This window comes from Rhododendron vialii, chromosome 13a (assembly GCF_030253575.1).
Source record: "Rhododendron vialii isolate Sample 1 chromosome 13a, ASM3025357v1".
NCBI lineage: Eukaryota > Viridiplantae > Streptophyta > Magnoliopsida > Ericales > Ericaceae > Rhododendron > Rhododendron vialii.
The window spans coordinates 33,960,825-33,980,507 of NC_080569.1; the positions used below are offsets into that span (position 1 = coordinate 33,960,825).

The 19,683-nt window shown below is 37.6% G+C and overlaps 2 protein-coding genes, 1 long non-coding RNA gene and 1 pseudogene across 3 annotated transcripts; 3 read left to right on the forward strand and 1 right to left on the reverse strand.

Annotated features, from left to right (window-relative positions):
- Positions 1 to 6,058: 6,058 nt before the first annotated feature.
- On the reverse strand, positions 6,059 to 6,186 carry LOC131315427 (U6 spliceosomal RNA; annotated as a pseudogene).
- Positions 6,187 to 6,638: 452 nt separating this feature from the next.
- On the forward strand, positions 6,639 to 8,363 carry LOC131315306 (uncharacterized). The gene is made up of 3 exons (XR_009196675.1): positions 6,639 to 6,686; positions 7,945 to 8,031; positions 8,223 to 8,363. It is a non-coding gene; the product is annotated as an uncharacterized LOC131315306 (long non-coding RNA).
- Positions 8,364 to 8,445: 82 nt separating this feature from the next.
- LOC131314149 (uncharacterized) lies at positions 8,446 to 15,068 on the forward strand. Its single transcript, XM_058342639.1, has 2 exons — positions 8,446 to 8,595; positions 14,421 to 15,068. Exons 1-2 carry the CDS (start codon positions 8,446 to 8,448, stop codon positions 15,066 to 15,068), a joined length of 798 nt encoding a protein of 265 aa, XP_058198622.1.
- Positions 15,069 to 15,480: 412 nt separating this feature from the next.
- Positions 15,481 to 16,529, forward strand: LOC131315304 (beta-glucosidase 42-like). The gene is made up of 3 exons (XM_058344463.1): positions 15,481 to 15,539; positions 15,669 to 15,807; positions 16,159 to 16,529. The coding sequence occupies exons 2-3, from the start codon at positions 15,743 to 15,745 to the stop codon at positions 16,355 to 16,357; spliced, it is 264 nt and encodes an 87-aa protein (XP_058200446.1). The 5' UTR covers positions 15,481 to 15,539; positions 15,669 to 15,742; the 3' UTR covers positions 16,358 to 16,529.
- Positions 16,530 to 19,683: the final 3,154 nt, after the last annotated feature.

A 19,683-nucleotide genomic window follows, 5' to 3' on the forward strand; every position in this document is an offset into this window, starting at 1 on the left:
AAATGGACACTCAAAAAAACTTATACAGCCTGGAGTTGAGGTAAGATAGCCAAAAAAAAGTCAATACAGAGTCAAGTCAATAAGTACGTGTGGCTAGAGTTGAGGTACGCATTAAAGCAAGACTTAAACAGCCACCCATAAAAATAAAATGCATGTAGAGAGCAATCCAATGTAACACACAAATGCTTAAAAACAAATTAGTTAACATAAAAAGGAGAAAACGAATTAAATGATACTCCCTCCGTCCCTTTTTAAATGTCCTGTTTCGTAACTCCAACTTATTAAAAAGACATCATCATTATACCTTTCATATCAACTTTTTCCTCCACTTTTCCTACTTACCCATCATCATTACACTTCTACTCACTTACTTTTAAAAAAAAAATCTACTTTTAGGGACAAAATAGACAATGTACCAATTTTTACTCACTAACTTTACAAAATTGACACTTATTAAGGGACAGTCCAAAATGGAATACTGGACTCTAAAAAAGGAACGGAGGGAGTATTGATTACAGTAAGAATCAAATTTAAGCTGAAACATTATTTCCTGTAGCTGCGTTAGTATCCCTTCAGATTGAATTTTGGTCCTCAGTTTGTGTGGAAGTTTGAGCCTGCAATCTTTTGAAAAGAGAAAAATAAAGATTAGGTCTATTCAATAATGAAAATGCACATGTCTATTTGTATTCAAAATAGCATTAACCCCTAAGCTCCAACCGTCAATTAATGTCAAATTCTGTGCTCTAAAAAAAAAAAATCATACATCATCAAGTCTTTACATCACTGCCCACCTCCCTGACTTGAATGCCCTGTAATACATATACCAATTGTAATCAGAAACGTAAAGAAGATATTCAATCCAACCCCAGCACTAAAAAATAGTTCTCCGAACCATACCAATCCAACCCCAGCACTAAAAAATCACAAATTGTACAACTTACAATTGATCCTAGACTACCAAAACTGACTGAATATATGGATAATCAATTTTTAGAAATAAAAGATACTTATCATTAAAACGGGAGAAGCATATAAACATCATGAAAACAAATACATACACAACCAAACAGTCAAAGTACTCATGTAAGCTACCAATATTCATTGAAGCATCACGATCTTGCTCTGGTAAACATAGTCTGATGACAACCATGTTTAAATGCAAAAAGAGCATATTCCAAATTCCGGAAGGCATGTTACATTTGTTTAGCTTAACCATAATTTTCTCATAAATGCAATAAATTAGGGAAAAAAATACCTCTTCTTGGCTCACATAGTAAATTGAGCATCCAAGAGGGCAACATGATGATTCTCAACAGCCCCAATTTCTTAGCAAAAAAGAGTCACTCAAACCTCACGTACACCTCAACTGCAATCAAATGCATCAAGAATACAATAAAAAGCCAAACTAATTTAAAGAATCGTAGGAAAAAAAAGACATTACAAAGAAGCATGAAATAAATAAGGATTTCAAACAAAATCAAATACTGTAAATAGAAAATATGGACATGAATGCACAAAAACTATTGAGAACTCCAGCCACTTTTGTTACCATATTAGCGCTGATAAATCGAACAAAAACCCATCAAACTATATGAAAATAAACAGAGAAATCACCCGAGTATGTATTACCGATCAAGGGGCATCTAGGGCTAGGGATATCCATATTCAAACCATTGGATGTTCGATCTGAGTGAGTGAGAGAAAGAGATTGCAATGAATACCTTCTAAGGCAGCCTTGAGGATCTCCTCAATCTTCTCGCACTTCCTGACAACCTTCCCCGGCTCGATCTATATCACCCTGCACTGCGATTTGACGATCTTTCTCGTAGAGCAACGGGTTTTTGTGTGGAGAGAGAGAGAGAGAGAGAGAGAGAGAGAGAGAGAGAGAGAGAGAGAGAGAGAGAGAGAGAGAGAGAGAGAGAGACAGAGACAGAGACAGGTTCTGTGAAATCGGAGAGAGAGCAAGGGGGAACGGGATGAACGTGGTTGTTTTGAGAGAATTTCATTTGAGATTCCGCTAGGGCTTCCAACAGAATGCCATATATGATAACCCTCGAATGAATCAAGTATTTACAAAAAAAGTCATTGTAGAATGAATGGTGGAGATTTATGTAGGCATGAGGATAAATCTAGACGTTGGTTGTCTTTTGGATTCAAACACAGCTCTGTTTTATTATATAGATATATATATATATATATATATTATGTTATATTGCTTTCCTAATTTAGTGGGATTGGATTATTTTTTCAATTTAATGGGATTGAATTAGATTATTTTTCTAATTCAGTGGGATTTGGTAAATTTAAATATGATTGATTACTTTTACTTTTTTTACCATGGAATGTATTTGTGGAATTGATCTTTTTTAGGAATATAACATAATAAATTGACCACATCTTTGCATGTTTTCTTCAATCCTCGAGTTGGTCATCGACACAACAAAAAGTCATATTTTTCATTAATCTTATTACACGGGACATGGCTAAATTACCATCAAAAAAATAAATAACATGACATACTCAAACTGTTACATGGTTAATGGTTAAATTACCATGACGATTACAATGTGGACACGATAAATATCCCATGACGATTACAACATGGACACGATAAATAATTAACCATGAAATAATTTCATGGTAAACGGTGCAAATAATTAACCATGAAATAGTTTCATGGTAAACGGTTTCAAATAATTAACCATGAAATGATAGAAATACAGACAAACATATTTCATGCTAAATGAAGTAAATAATTTATTATGAAATTGAATAAAACAAAACGAAACCCAATCGCCGACGTAGCGAAGTCAAATGGCAAAAAGAACCAATTTAGAACATGACATACGAGTATTTGTTAGAACATAAAATCATGAATTCATGGAATCTGACAAAAACAACCAAAAAATCCATGGTACTGGACGTCGAATCCATGACCGAGAGTATTTTTTAGAACATAAAATCATGAATTCAAGGAATCTGACAAAACAACCAAAAAATCCATGGTACTGGACATGGAATCCATGGCATCGGCCATCGGCGTCTGGGGCCCCATCCTCCGCTGTGCTTCCTGACCACGATTCCCATCAGCTTCCTGATCTGGCGCTACGTCCCCGGCGATCCCCCAGACAAGCACCTCACGCTGCCACCACCAGCGCCGCCCTGTCCTAGCTACCTCTCCTTCGGCTTCTCCTCTAACGTCCACTTCCTCGTCCCCATGCTCCTGGGCTACGCCTCCATGGTTCCTCGGTGCAACATCAAATGAGGAAAAGATGGTAATGGTGGATTTTTTTTTTCCTCTTGTGATAGAAAATGGCCGGGATAATTGTGGTTTTATAACCAACCATGTTTTGCAGATTAGGGAAAGTGGATGAGAATTTGAATGGGGGCAGTGAATTTTGGGATGGATTGATGAAATCTAAGGGACTAATTGCCTGCATAAAGGTTTGGACCAGATTTATTATGTTTTCATCCCAAAATGTATTATATAAAAATGATATGGAGGAAATAAGCAATATCAAAAGGATTTTAAGGTGCTTCCAGCTAATGTCAGGTCTAAAGATAAATTTCTCTAAAAGCTCTCTTTGTGGTATTGAAGTTCAACAACAGGATGTGTGCAATATTGCTCAAATTATGGGGTGTAGAGTGGAACCCTTACCTATTAAATATCTAGGCCTTCCTTTGGGTGCTAATCCGAGGAGGATAAAAACGTGGGAGGCTGTCATTGATCGAACCCAAAAGAGACTTAATGTGTGGGGCAGTAGCTCAATGTCCATCGAAGGTCGCCTCACCCTTATCAATTCCAATATGAGTAGTTTGCCCATGTACTTTATGTCGTTGTTCAAGATGCCAGGTGCGGTAGCTAAAACTCTTGAGAAGTTGCAAAGGCGTTTCTTTTGGGGAGATAAAATGGATAAGAAGCTGCACCTAGTGAAATGGGAGCGGATTACTAAAAGCAAACAGGATGGGGGCTTAAGGGTAAAAAAGTTGATGCAACAAAACTTGGCACTCCTTGCAAAGTGGTGGTGGAGGTTTAGCAATGATAAAGATTCCCTTTGGGTAAAGGTCATTAGAGGGAAATATAACCTTGATCAGGGTTGTTGGTTGCCCTATGTTCATAGGCCAACCTTAACTTCCAACTTTGGAAGGATATATGCTCTGTTGGTAACCTCGAAACAGGCCTTGGAAGGATAATTCAAGAGGGTTTTGGTGTGCAAGTCAACTCGGGTCATGAAACCTCGTTCTGGAATTATATTTGGCTAGGGAATATAGCTCTCAAAGATAAATATCCTCGACTGTTTTCTCTGTCTACTCAAAAGGATGCGTTAGTAAGTTCAATGGGGGGAAATCTGGAGAATGGAAGGTGGAATCTGACATTTAGCCGAAGGCTGCGTGATTTGGAGAATCAACGACTGGAGAGCTTATTATCGAGGCTTCAAAATGTGGCTTTAGACCCCTTTAAACCTGATTCGTTACAGTGGAAATGGGCAGCGGATAGATGCTTCATGGTGAGATCAACATATGGGCAAGCGGAGCTGCTTTCTCAGTCAAGGAACTCAGTGCTGGGGCTTTGTGGAAGAACTAGAGTTCTCCAAAGGTGGAAATATTTGCATGGATGACTATTCAGGAGAGAGTAGCAACTAGGTCTGTCTTAGATTATCGAAAAATCATCACAGAAACTCATTTGATAGTCTGCCCTCTTTGTGCTCACCATTTGGAAACACCTAAACATTTGTCTGCATTGTCAATTTTCATGGGCTGTGTGGTCTTTAATTATAGAGTGGTGGCATGTTAAATGGGTCTGTCCCTCATCGGTAGAGGCTCTTGCTAGTTGGTGGTTTGTAAACAGGCTTCGAAATTTGGAAAAAAAACATATGGGAATCATGTTTTTTTGCAACTATATGGTCGATCTATCTTGTGAGGAATAACTACATCTTCAATAATGCATCGACGCAAGTTTGGGAAATGGTGGATCTTATCAAAACCAGGGTGGCTATGTGGATGAAGACCAAGCACGACCTCAAGCTATAAACGGTGGAGGATTTTAAAAGCTACCTTGATGGGATTCGTAAGATAAGATTATAGTTCTCTTATGAGGTGTTCCTCATCCAACTTTCTGTTGGATGAAGTGTTCGTTTCTTTTATTGTACGTTTCGTCTCTTTTTATCTCTCGGTTTTTTCCCTTGATGTACCCCTTCGAGATTAATAATATTTCGTTTGCCGAGCAAAAAAAAAGTATTATATAAGGGCACTATTGGGATTATTAAAAGTGATGATGAAAACATAAGTGTTCGAATTGACCGGGATGGAAACTTAAAGGAAGTAGGTTTTGAGGATGATTATTTAAGTCTCCCATCCCGCTAAACATATGACCTTCAAGCAGACTTGCTTCCAACACCGTATAATATTTTAATTCCACATTTTTTTTGTACCAAATCCTTCAAATACCTACTATACACAAATTAAGTATTAAGTTCCAAATAATAATATAAATGGGACTTAATAAAGATAAATTAGGGGGCGCTAATGTGAACATTTACGCGCCTATCAAATAATATTCAAGAGAAATCTTGTACATTATATTAATCAATATTTGTCACGCGTCAAAGTTGAAATAAGTTTTACTACTACTTGTTTTCTGATTAGTGTTTTTTTTTTTTTTATCGTTGTTTTGCGATTAGTTGACAAAACGTTTTGCTTACCCAAAATAAATAAATACTCCTAAAATAACACCCCCAAAAAAAAACCTTGTATTTATATGACCCAACTGCAGCCATTTCATCCATGATTTTTGTTTCCATTTTCAGCCTTCCTATAACTAGAGCAACTCCAGAAGTACTCAGCTTTGAGGATTGGATAGGCCATGACATCTATAATCAAGAATCATGAATATTGGACAATGGTGTCTATTAATAATTATCTTGGTATTAAAGAAATTACGGATTAGGCATAAAATACGGCTCCTTTCAAATAACACAAGGCCCACCCTCCTACATTTTGTATTGAGAATCCAAGGGGTCAAATATTGCCGAAAGTAAAAGTTGTTTTTTTTTAAGTAAACAATTTGGATCATTTCTCGATTTATGCATGTCATCCTTGCGCAGAGGCTATGCGACATGCGCAGAGGCTATGCTAATCTTCTCGATCCGTATCGTTCCAATTTTTATCGGATGTCCCCGATGGAACTTCGATTGTGTTCTTTTACACTTAACTTATATTTTTAATTCAATCCATTCTTCTAACTTAACTTATTTCTCATCCTTATATTGTAATTGTGTGTGTGTTAGGCAATTAAGTTTAAGTTTAGAAGAATAGATGAACTTAACTTATTTTCATTTAAGTTCCAAAAGATGAGAACAAATAAGTTAAGTTTAAGTTAAGTGTAAAAGAACGCAGCCTAAAAGTTGCTTATTAGTTTTCTTATACAAGAATGTTTCACTGTTAGTTTGTTTCTGCTCGGTATACGACAGTAATCTCATGAGTTATATTTGGCTTGATTTAGGTCTAGCAGAGTCCTTACTGTAATTCAAGTCTTGCTAAAAATATATATTTCTCTTACCGCTTAATTAACGTCACATAGACAATAATTTAGGATAAAAAGTAATACGAATATCTAACGCAATCACAAAATTTAATTCCTTCGGACCAGTTTTGTCATGATCTAATCGACGAGCTTCTGTCCAATGGTTAATTATGATTAATGAACTTATCAATCAGACCAGTTTTTCATATCTTTATCTGAAAATAAATGGCTTTTTGACCTTTTTGGTCCCCAAAGTATTTTCGCTGTGTCACTTTGGTCCCCAATATTCTAATTGCTAACATTGCATCCCCAAAGTATCAATTTTGTATTTAAATGGTCCCTACGGCTCACGCCGTTCATTCCCTCCGTCAAAACCAAGGGCAAAGTTGGTATTTCACCTCAAAACGGTGTCGTTTGGTTGGAAACGACTTTTTTGGTCCCCAAAGTATTTCCGCCATGCCTATTTGGTCCCCAAAGTATTTTCGTCATGCCAATTTGGTCCCCAATATTTCAATTGCCAACATTGCATCTCCAAAGTATCAATTTTGTGTTTAAATGCTCCCTGCGGCTCACGCCGTTCTTTCCCTCCGTCAAAACCAAGGGCAAGGTTGGTATTTTACCTCAAAACGGTGTCGTTTTGTTGGAAACATAGATTTTTCTTATTCATAATTCTCTTAGGGTTCTCATTGAAAACTTTAAAGTCAAAAAAATAATTATGACTCTTTAGGATAAAATGATCAAAAAATTAAGATCTTCGCACAAGTTCAAACAGATTGAAAATTTGAACACTTAATTTTTTTTACCATATTTTTTAATATATAAACAACCTCAAAAAATCAAGTGTTTCAATTTTCAACCCGTTTGAACCGGTGCAAAATTTTGATTTTTTGATCATTTTATTCTAGAGGGTCATAAAAACCAAAACCTCGGAACCCAAAGGACTAAATTGACGGAGGGAAAGAACGGCGTGAGCTGCAGGGAGCATTTAAACACAAAATTGATACTTTGAAGATGAAATGTTGGCAATTTGAATATTGGGAACCAAATTGGCATGACGAAAATATTTTGGGGACCAAATTGGCATGGTGGAAGTACTTTGGGGACCAAAAAAGTCAAAAAGTCGTTTCCAACCAAACGACACCGTTTTGAGGTGAAATACCAACTTTGCCCTTGGTTTTGACGGAGGGAATGAACGGCGTGAGCTGTAGGGACCATTTAAATACAAAATTGATACTTTGGGGATGCAATGTTAGCAATTGAAATATTGGGGACCAAAGTGGCACAGCGGAAATACTTTGGGGACCAAAAAAGTCAAAAAGCCGAAAATAAATGGTCAATATATATATATATATATATATATATATATATATATATATATATATATATATTCTTCTTGAAATTTATATACTCTATGTCCGTAGGTATAATGCCATTTGTGGTTCTATTTCATTGGGATCTTCCGCAAGCCTTGGAAAGCGAATACATGGGTTTCTAAGTACTCAAATTGTGTAAGTATATATATAACTCAACTTGTATATCAATCTAATCGAGTAATTGATGTTCAATAATCTTGGAGCACAGTCACGTGGTGCTCCGGATCCATACATTTGATCGAGTGTGATATCTTCGTTTTTTTTTTTTTGAACAGCAAAGAAGAATATATTAATAAGAGGATAAGAGTGTGATATCTTCGTTATAGGGGGGACTTTTGTGATTACGCGAACCTCTGCTTCTGGGAGTATGGTGGTAAGGTGAAAAATTGGATTACACTAAACGAGCCAGCTATCTACTGTTATTGCGGATATGTAGACGGTACACATGCACCCGGTCGAGGTCCTGCTGCCTCGACCCCTCTAAATTCTTCATCAGTACTACTACTGCCTACAGCAAACTCCCCGGCGGAGGCTCATTTCTTTACGGGCATGCGCCTACCTCGATGTCAGGAGACTGAACCTGCAGGCAACGGAGGGAGTTCGGAAGATGGGAATCCCAGAACCGAACCTTATATCGTGGCACGCAACCAACTTCTTGCTCATGCAGCTGCTGTGAAACTATACATGGACAACTTTCAGGTTCAATTTCGCCCTATATATAATTAATCATTCTACCGCGCTGCTGTGATTAGAGCTGGGCAACGGACACGAAACACGATAACACGACACGAACCGGACATGAAGTTAGCGGGTTAAGGTTGAACATTTCTGACACGAAACACGAAAATGACATGACTAGAGAGCACAAATTCTAAATGGGTCGGGTTCGGATTGAACACGCGAGATATGAAATTAACACGACCAACACAGTTACTAATCTGTGTCACCCATTAACACGAATATATATATATATATATAAAATATATGGTATATTTGTAATTCTATATAGAGTTGGGCAATGGACATGATAACACGACACGAACCGGACACGAAGTTAACGGGTTAGAGTTGAGCATTTCTGACATGAAACACGAAAATGACACGACTCGAGAAACATGAATTCTAAATAGGTCGGGTTCGGATTGGGTGGTTTGTGACACGAACACGACTTACACGACACGAACACGATCTGTTACCCAGGTCTAGCTGTGATCATGAATTTTCCATAATGATCAGAATTAATTTGCCAAAATACCAAACCACCTCATAATTAGATCCTTATGACATAGGTCGATCCACTTACGGAGAAAGCATATTAATTTGTGTCGCCAGCGTTAAGATTGGATTGGGATATATATATATATATATATATATATATATATATATATATATATATATATATATATATATATATATATATAGAGAGAGAGAGAGAGAGAGAGAGAGAGAGAGAGAGTCTAGGTTTGGTATGGTAATGGTTTGGTTTGTTTTGGTAGAATTATTTATTATGCTAAAAAACCATTTAGATTTGCTTGGACTTGAAAGAGTTTGATACCAGAACTCAAATTAAAACTTTGATCTGGTAGTTTACATTAGATTTTGACAATAAGTTCGTGAGACACAGAAATTAATGTTTCTTCACAGTTAGGATCCACATAAAATACACATTTGCTTTGCAATTCAGTAACCAAATGGAAGTGGATCCTATTCCACTCCAAGTTTTGGACCGGCCAAGGAGACACTCAAAATCTGAAACGTCCATTACTCTGCAATCTGTTGGAAAAAATATGCGGAATTTCTCAAAAGTAAATCACGAAGGAAACAATGTAACTGCAGCAAACTAAAATTTGAAATGCACAAACCACAAACCAAACGAACACAAGAATTAAATTTTTACGTGGTTCCCCAAAAATGTGAAGTATGTCCACGGGACCGGAGTCCGATTCCACTATCAACAAAGATTCTTACAAATAGGTTTACAAAGAGATACAAAATCTCATAAACACCCTAAGATGAATCCAACAAACTTCAACAATAAAGAGGAAAGACCTCACCAAATTAGTTGAACCAAAACCCTCCGAAAGCAACCGGAATGGAGAGCCCCAAACTGGAACAAATCTGCCCCAAAAGCAGCGCACAAAACAGCCCCAAATATTGCACAAGCTGTTGCTGAAATAATGCTTCATCCAAGAGAGATTGAGAAAATGGCAGCCCCAATTAATTCTCTTACCCACCGAAACACACTCTCACACAGTCCACCCTCTCGGTTTTTCTTTTTCCAGATAACAAAGCCAATAAGCTTCTAAGAGAAGCTAAGTATTCTCACTAAAGAGCATGTGCCAATCATGTGCTTCAAAGTGTATAAAATATTCCAAAACTAGCCCACACAAAAATAACTCATTTCGGCCAAACACAATTATAGCTGGGCTAACAAAATTATTGGATTTCCACTAAGGAGGGAACCCAACACAATCAATGGTTATCTATTGATTTTTCCAATGTTTTGGACTGGAGAGGATAATCGATTCCGGAAGCAAGGGGGCTGCTGCCCCCTTGGGGACAGCAGCGTGCTGCTGGGCCCCGATTCTGGGCCCACTCCGGTCTTGCTCCGATGATCGAAATCGTTCCCTTTGTAGAGCTCGTCGAGTAGAACAACTATGCAAAAAAATCAGCATAATTGGATATCATTAAGTGCCTGATCGGAACCTTTTTATCTTGAAAAGAATGGATCCGAAACACTGGATCAAATCTACTATAACCCATGGACCGAGAGTTATATGGGCTCCGATCAGGTACTTAATGACATTCAATTAAACTAATTTTTTGCATAGTTGTTCTACTCGACAAGCTCTACAAAGTGAACGATTCCGATCATCGGAGCGAGACCGGAATGAACCCAAAAATGGGCACAGTAGCATGGGACGCTAACTCAAAAAGGGCAGATAGGGATTGTCCTAGTGTCTAACTGGTTTCTCCCATGGGACGCTAACTCAAAAGAGGATAAAGCGGCAGTCAAACGAGCTCTGGATTTCATGCTTCATGCTTGGATAGTGAGTACTTAATCACACTTGGCAAAAATTCAGTGAGTTTTATTGAAATGAGTAGCTTTTCAAATACATGAATTGTCAAAATAAATAAGAAAGTTTTTTTTTTTTCACATCAAAAGATGGTGGCATCCTATTAACAATTTCTAATCATAGATTTTTATGTGTAAGGTAAATGCTACGTACCATGCATATTCTTATTTGGGTGTGTACGTACGGTATTCACGTCCTAGAATTGCTTTGACTTCTTAGAAATTCATAACATCTATATGATGATTCATAACATTTGCATTGAAATTCATTATCTGTGTTTAAAATTTCTTTACCGTCAAGAAAACGTGTGTGTGTATAAGCACACTGTTTGGATGTATACTGTAACGCCCCTAATTTAAGACACGTTAAATAGGCAATTTCTTTGAAAAACTAAATAGAGTCTAGCCTATTATTATATCATAATTCTCACAGTAGTACTTTTATTCAATAAAAGGAGGGGAAACTAGGGTTTCTAACTACTGCTCCGCCTGCTCTTCCGGCCATCCTAGCCAGCTCCTCGGCTCCGAAAGCCTCCAAAGTGTAGAGTTCACCTTGTTCATCTATGAGATCTGACACATTATACCGGCGTCGCCACCAATATAATATGTTAGGGTCACCAAAAGGTAACACCATGAGTTACAACGCTCAATAGAATAATTCATACCCATTAACCCTTATCTTACAAACAATAGAACACAAATTAACGATTTCCACAAGTACAATGCATAGTTAACAAAACAGTCAACAATGACACATCCACATTCGCTATTCAACTAACGTTGGTGTCCAAAATTTCGGAGTTTCTCCTACGCGACTCGTCGTAGACCGTGTCACCATTTTCCGTTTCTCATAAACCAAATCATCGTTTCCAAAATTGTTTTTACACACCTGCTTCGTTCGCTCTGATATAAGGAATAACGTCCCAGGCGTAGGGCTTAATATGTCATTTGAAGCATAATAATCCGGAAGATCAGAATCGTACCCACGGGAATAATTAGTACAGCTTGGTTGGATTTGTAGAAGTAAGCAAGGTTTTCGGCTTTTAGACAGCCAACTTTGTTTTACGTTTTCGGTGGAAATTAAAAAGGCTAAATTAAAAATGAATTAACTAGGATAAAAGGCATGTTAGGTTTAGGAATCACTAACACCCACGACTCAAATTAAATCACATTTTCACCCAATTACACGGTTTAAGATACACAACTAAGGTTCTCAACCCGGAAGATAAAATTGTTCAATTATCAAGCTAGCTCTAGAATTTATGTAGCAAACACCTCGAGCAACAGAACTCTAAGCATCCTATGTGGTAAGTAGGCGATGTTCTTACCTACACATGATCAAAGAGGTTAACACTTTGGCAATTTGACAAACAAACCCGAACTACACATCGATTTTCAAACAAACCAAAGATTCAAACTTTATCGGTGAAAAATGCAATTTTTACTCGAGCCATAAGGTGATATTCACCCCATGACTTAACCCTAGGAAACTACTCACACATATCTATGAAAATAAGAGCAAGCAAAAATCTACTAAGTATAATGAAATAATAACACTAGAAGAAAACTAGATTAAACTATAGATCGGAGTAGCGACTACAACTTTAATGAAGACAAAAATAACAAAATCTAATTAACTAAAGCAAGAAATTAAAATTAAAGTGCTGGAAATGAAGAACAATGAACAACACCCCTTTAACTACCACCCAGCCACACATTGCCCCCTTCACCTATAAAATTCAACACTTAACCCCCTTCAATTACCATTTCGCTGATATCGTGAGGATGCAGTTTGTAATCTGTTAATTATTTGGAAGGAACTCAACTAGTGGACTACTTTGCCCTCATCTCCCCTTCATATTAAAAACCCATCTCTCTCTAAAATGCAACTGCAGTTCTCTCTCTCTCTCTCTCTCTCTCTCTCTCTCTCTCTCTCTCTCTCTCTCTCTCTCTCTCTCTCCAACACCCCCTTCAAACCCCACCTTAGGCGGCACAACAAAACGCGCCCTCGGTAAAAGCGGCGGCGCCATCGAGAAAACCCATCGGTCTGACCGACCCCTGCTGCTACTCCTTCCCCCCTCCTCATCTCCTCGAACTCCCTTCTGACGTCGGTAAAACAACGACGCAGCTAATCGTCCGTTTCAATCTTCCACTGGACTAACGACTCATCTCTCTCTCTCTCTCTCTCTCTCTCTCTCTCTCTACGAAGGACCCGCTTGATCTTCCACAACTTACGTGAGCCTAAGCTCCGGTATAGCATTTTGGGAGCTGAATCAAAGGCACGAAGCTCGTACAGACCTCGCTGGGTGTGGCAAGGTTTTTGAGCATCGCCAGACCATCTCTCTCTCTCTCTCTCTCTCTCTCTCTCTCTCTCTCTCTCTCTCTCTCTCTCTCTCTCTCTCTCTCTCTCTCTCTCTCCCCTTCGATACAAAGACTAATTCGAACAGTTCTACATCGTCAAAGTTCTACCTCGTCGGCGTCATCATCATCATCGTTGTTGACGTCATCCGCGTTTATGGGTTTGTGCTTCAATTTCTGATTGGGTTTCCGATTGGGGTGGTTTTTGATTGGGTTTTGTTTTAGTGTTTCTGATTGGGTTTCCAATGGGGCTGGTTTCAGGGATGGTTTTTTTTTTTATCAAAAGAATTTTGTGATTTGAATAGCCATTTGGTTAGGCTGTTGGGTGGTGAAATTATTTGGTGTATAGACAAAGGAAAATTTTGCACCTTTTCTTGCCAATTAGCTTAGAATCTCATTGAAATATGCATCTCATCTTGATTTTGATTTCTTGCTCCATTCGAGTCACTTGGTTGAGTCGACTCATGTTCTGGTCTTCACAATACCAAACAACTATAGTGGATTCTCACCTCTCCTTCTCACCCCCTGGCTGGTAAACCCTAATTTCACAAACTGTAGCTGTCAAATTAGAACACACGTTAATGAAACCATCATACTATCGTAGTCTTTCACAAATGATTTCTTCACGTTTGTAAAATCTGTGTTTACTTGTGCTTTTGACATGTGGGTTTTCAGAGAGTGGTGATCGAGGTTGAACCCCTGCACGTTCCCCGGGTTATACAATGCAGAGTAGGTATATGTAATGCACAAGAAAATTGGTAATAAGGTAAATCCAACACTTCTGTTAACGGCATCCTCACCATTTCAGCAAAATGGTAGTTAAAAGGGATTAAGTGTTGGATTTTATAGTTGAAGGGGGCAATGTGTGACCGGATGGTAGTTAAAGGGGGGTTACTGTAATTTTCCCTAATTTTAATGCTCTTTACCCGATATATGTCTTGTGTGTGTGCTACTTTTTGCTAGATTACAACAAGCACGGCGAGCCCATTGGTTACAAGATTGGATCTCTCTTAATATGAGAAGCCAAAGACTTGCAGGGCATGGTAACAATATTCCTTGGCACATCTTGTTTATTACCTCGTTATGGCAGCTTTGGAAAGATCGAAACAAAAAAAGCTTTGATAACATTGACATCCCACCGCTTACCAGTGCCAAGACTATTATTGCTTATGCCCAAGAAATTGTGGATGCTTTTAAGTCCCCTCTCACTAATGGCTCGACAAGAACTTGTCTTAATTCTTGGTCTAACCCATCTGCAGGAAATGTCAAACTGAATACGGATGGATGCTGGTATGAATCGAATGGAACAGGAGGGTTTGGAGGATTATTTAGAAATCATATGGGAGATTGGATCATGGGATACTATGGCAAGCGAAGCTTTCATTCAAGCTTGGAGGCAGAGCTATGGAGTATATACAAGGGGCTGGAAGTCATACTAGAAAGGAAGTTGGAAAATGTGAAGATTGAATCTGACTCTCTCGTAGCGGTGAACCTCACCATGGAAGGAAACCCAGGCAACCACCCCCAGAGTGTGCTGATCAATGAAATCCATGCCCTTCTGACTCAGACTAACACTACGATTGGGCATATCTATCGTTCGGCCAATCAATGCGCCGACCACCTTGCCAGGATGGGTGCGGAACGCACAGAAGAGCTCGTGTTTGTTATGGACATGCCCATCGCGATAAGGGAATTTGTAATTAGAGATAGCCTGAATATCAGGCAAGTGCTTGACTAGGTTGCGAGTTCTTGTGCTCTAGTTTTTAAAACTCTGGTTGTACTCTTATGTGGTACTTTCTTTAAGTTTTATTGAATTTTCCGCTTGACCGAAAAAAAAAAGAAGAAAAGGTCAGCACTAAAAATCAATCTTGCTTCTCTTTTTGTATAATTGAGAGATGTGTTACGTTGCTTGAAAAGTTATCTTGGCATATTGATTAAATAGATACGAAAAACTTTTATAAAAAAAATGTGCATGACATTCACCTCAAGCATTTCAATTTTTTTATATTGGCAAGAGAAATTTTATTAATACTCGACAGGGTACATTGAGAGGGAAAATAAAAGATTTTAAAAGGTACAAATTAAGCACTCCAAATATTGAGACGTCAGATTCAAAATTTATTTTTGAATAGTTTTTCATAAAATGAATTTATCAGCGGCCGCGACAACTGCTGCGTCAAGGATCTTGTTACTTACATTACCGAAAATGGTAAACGACCAACTTCTCAATCGCTAACTTCTTTTTCTTAGAGATAATTCATGCAACTATTACAAAATTAGAAGATTTCCTGCGCGTGTACGTATCAAACATTCATCCGTACGTACGTACGTCTTGCAGGGGTTGCTGAGAAGGATGCTTTCAAAAAAACAATTAAAGATGCCTTGGTATATAAAGATTCCTCGGGTGGAGATATGAGGACCAATTACCACAATGACCATCTTCAAGTTCTCAACCACGCAATGACTGATATTACCAAGTACGTATTATCGCCTAACCAACGTGTCTGTAGTATGATTGTTTTTCGAATTACTATCCCAAACTAACAAAACATCGACGAAATCTAGAGCTGTATATATATTTGGTAGAATATGTGTTTAGAATTGATTTAGGATACTACTACTACTAACACTTTTTAAGACATTGTTCGGTTTGAACAGGGTATCAGACATGCGTTTCTATGTCAAAAGTAGTTCCTAAAAGATTAATGAAGAATAATCGAACGTGAAGAAAGAAAAGTCTCATTAATTATTATATATGCTCAACAACAATTGAACGAGTTAAAACAATAGTATTGATTAATTGTTGGCAATCGAATTTTGGCATGCAGGAAGTATTGTGTTAAGATAAAGAGATACTTTGCATGGTCGTTGGTGGATAATTACGAATGGGCCGGCGGATACAAAACTCGTTTTGGATTGATGTATGTTGATTACAAGGATGGGCATTTGGCAAGGTACCCAAAAGAATCAGCCACATGGTTCGCAAAATTCCTCATGGGAGATGGGCAGAGAGAGCTAGAAGAATGAATCTTCTTTGGTCCTAGCTAGCTTAGTGTGCTTGCGTGCATTTCCTATATGACTATAATTTGGCTTTCAACAATAAGACAACATGCATGCCTAGAAAGAAAATTACCCAGAAAGTGAGTCGACCCAGTTTCTATGGACTTTACACCTCAATTTCTGGTTGTTAATTTAATTTCTGGGTGCATGTGTGTGTGTGTGTGTTTATATATATATATATATACACATACATATATATATATATATATATATATATATATATATATATATATTTTTGGTTTCCGAAAATGTCCTTTCCGTGTAGTACACTATGGCTATGTTTGGTAACGCTGTCACTTTTCTATTTGCTGAAATCAATTTTAAATTTTTCTCAGAAAAAAGTAAAAACAAAAAACACATATATATATATATATGTGTGTATATATATATATATATATATATATATGTATTTTTGGTTTCCGAAAATGTCCTTTCCGTGTAGTACACTATGGCTATGTTTGGTAACACTGTCACTTTTCTATTTGCTGAAATCAATTTTAAATTTTTCTCAGAAAAAAGTAAAAACAAAAAACACGTTTTTGTCAACTTATTTTCAAAAATAAAAAGCAAGCAGAGCCTTGTTCCATTTTTTTCATGCCAAAAACAGGGACATGTGCATAGATAATGTGGTGGAAGGGGTCACATGTGGCTTGTGGGTTTGGAGATCCTCTCTCTCTCTCTCTCTCTCTCTCTCTCTCTCTCCTTCTCCTTCCCGTTCTTCTCTGTCTGGTTAGTTTTTCTTCCTTCTCAATTTTTCTTGTCCATTTCTGCTCCCCTCTTCCTCCTCTTAGATTGCTTTTACAGAAAGTGAAATTGTTAAGCTAGATCGAGTCTCTTCGACAACATCGAAGGTTGGGTCTCTCTCTCTCCATCGTAGAAGTTTGGGTCTTCATTTGCTTCTTGATTTTGCTTGGAAATCCCCATTACTTCGTCCTTTGTTTTGATTGAACTTTTTGGGTTTTGAAGACTCTTGTGTAATCTTTTCTAGAGCTTCTGATTAAGCGGGGTCGATCGAGATCGAGATAGCACTGACGTCTAGCGTGGAGTTGGAGAGAGAGAGAGAGAGAGAGAGAGAGAGTGGAAGTCGGTTTTTGCTCTGCGTCTCGCATGGGCAAGGTGCTCTGGGCACTGTAGCGGAAGATTTGGTAGCCGGTTTTTGCTTTTAGAAATAGTGGAAGCTCAGTTTTGCTACTTCTCCAATTTTCAAAAATTTTGAAAGTCAGTCTCTCTTTTGCAAATGAAAATAGACATACAAACATACTTCCACGTCGAGTTTTTGAAAATTCTAAAAAATAAAACAGAAAACGGAAAGTGAAAGTGCTTTGTTTGTGTGTTTTAGTAATTTGCTCAAGATATATATATCGAAGAATAAGTTCGTAAGAACATGGGGGAGGGCTACCCCAGCTCGCAGCTGTGTGGCCAAATTATATATCTTAATTTGCTTCTGGATCGATATGCAATAATTAATCAAGAGAAAATCTTGTACCGTCGCGCGTCAAATTAAGTGATCCCTTGTTGGCCGGCCTTTTGCTGGCGATCAACGACCGATTGATTCAGTACTATATAAATATGGGCTCATCATTTTTATAATCATAACATATTTATCTTCTATGTGTGAGTTAGTTATAAATGTGTTCTGATCATGCATTTTTGACATTTGATAAACATGAATTATGTTGTTACTATTATTTTTGAAGTGTTCTATAAAGTGAATAATTTCGATCATCAAAATGATGGCTCCCATATAATACTATGAGACAAATCTCAATTGTAAAATTTGGTTGTGAAAGTGGGAGCATACTCCCCCTTAGCAATATGCGCATGCACTGCAAAGTTTAAATGTTATTCCGAAAAGCAATAAAGATAGAAGGTGGCCAACATAATCATAAGTTGAAAGAAGAAAGCACAACTACTTTATGGACTATATATATATGCATCATTATCATGGGGCCGGAGCGACTGGTTCGCCACTTAAATTTGATGCCATTCCAATGTTATATATAAGTTGATCTAAGAGTTAAAATCACAAATTCTTTTTCCAAAATTCAGGTATCCAAGCTAATTTGATAATTCGCTGGTCAAAATGCTTCAAAAAAGTTCCAAGCTTAATAATGTCAGGCATGCCGAAAGAGAACACCTTGTATGGAGCTATTTATTTTTTTATCCGAAAAAAAAAATCACGTACAAAAAAAATACATGTGAAATAAGTATGGATATCCAACGAAAAGACATGTAATGAGAAGGGATTGATAGATGAGATTCGTAAGGAGATGTGATTAGGATTGGGATTGACAATAAGAATGGATTGATAATGAGTATGTTTGATTGAGATGAAATTAGATGATAGGATTATTAATATAATATTTGTTTGTGATGGGATTGGATTGGATTGATAGAAGAAATTAGTAATGAGAAATGTTTGGTAATGAGAAGGGATTGGGATTGAACTATGAATATCAAGTCCCTATGGGTATTCTTAATACCCCTATTGGCTGGCTTGGACATCCCAATGGACTAATAGTCCAGACTTTTTTTTGTTACAAAACAGAGTATCAATACTCTCATGAGATTACTACTCCAATCTCAACCCTCAAACCTGTTATCAAACGGGCCTGAGTGTTTCAAAGAGTAAACAATGACTCCTTAACTGATCTAGTGCTATTACTTGCAAAAATTCTGCATACCCCTCTGCCACAATTTTATTTCATAGGAAACAAACAACACTACCGAGCAAATAAAAATAAGAACAAAAACTTTCGAAAATAACAAACTTTAGCACATGGCCTCAAGCTATTGCACCTGCCTGCAAAATTTTGTGTACCTAGGCACAAACTTTTGCATGTGGCCACAAACTATTGCACCTAATCGCAAACTTTTACTATTGGCCGCAAAATTTTGTATACCTGGGTGCAAACATTTGCACATGGTCACAAATTTTGTACACATGCCCGCAAATTATTGCCCCTGGCTGCACACTTTTGTGTATCTAGCAGCAAACTTTTGCACATTGCTGCAAATTTATTACCTGGCCGCACAGTTAGTGTACATTGCCGCTAAGTTAGAGTTCGAGTATGTGGCAGCATCGCAACAATTACACACAGTAGAATGATAACAAAAATACTCTGCACATCGATCTGTTGTCAGAAACAAAATTCCTAACAAAATTCGTAGAGGAGGAAAAAAAGATAAGACTTTTGTTTCGTTAAAAAGATCACGAAAATGAAAGTAAACCTCTAACCTGTTCTTTTTTCCTTCACAAATCCTTTTGCAAATCTAAGAACCGATAGGGGAGC

Bases quoted from the DNA above. Each gene is read 5' to 3' on its own strand.
- LOC131315304 (XM_058344463.1), top strand. From the start codon at position 15,743: ATGAGGACCAATTACCACAATGACCATCTTCAAGTTCTCAACCACGCA. The intron at 15,808-16,158 runs GTACGTATTATC...TTTGGCATGCAG, and splicing joins GCAATGACTGATATTACCAA to GAAGTATTGTGTTAAGATAA.
- LOC131314149 (XM_058342639.1), top strand. From the start codon at position 8,446: ATGCGCCTACCTCGATGTCAGGAGACTGAACCTGCAGGCAACGGAGGG. The intron at 8,596-14,420 runs GTTCAATTTCGC...TCGTTATGGCAG, and splicing joins TATACATGGACAACTTTCAG to CTTTGGAAAGATCGAAACAA.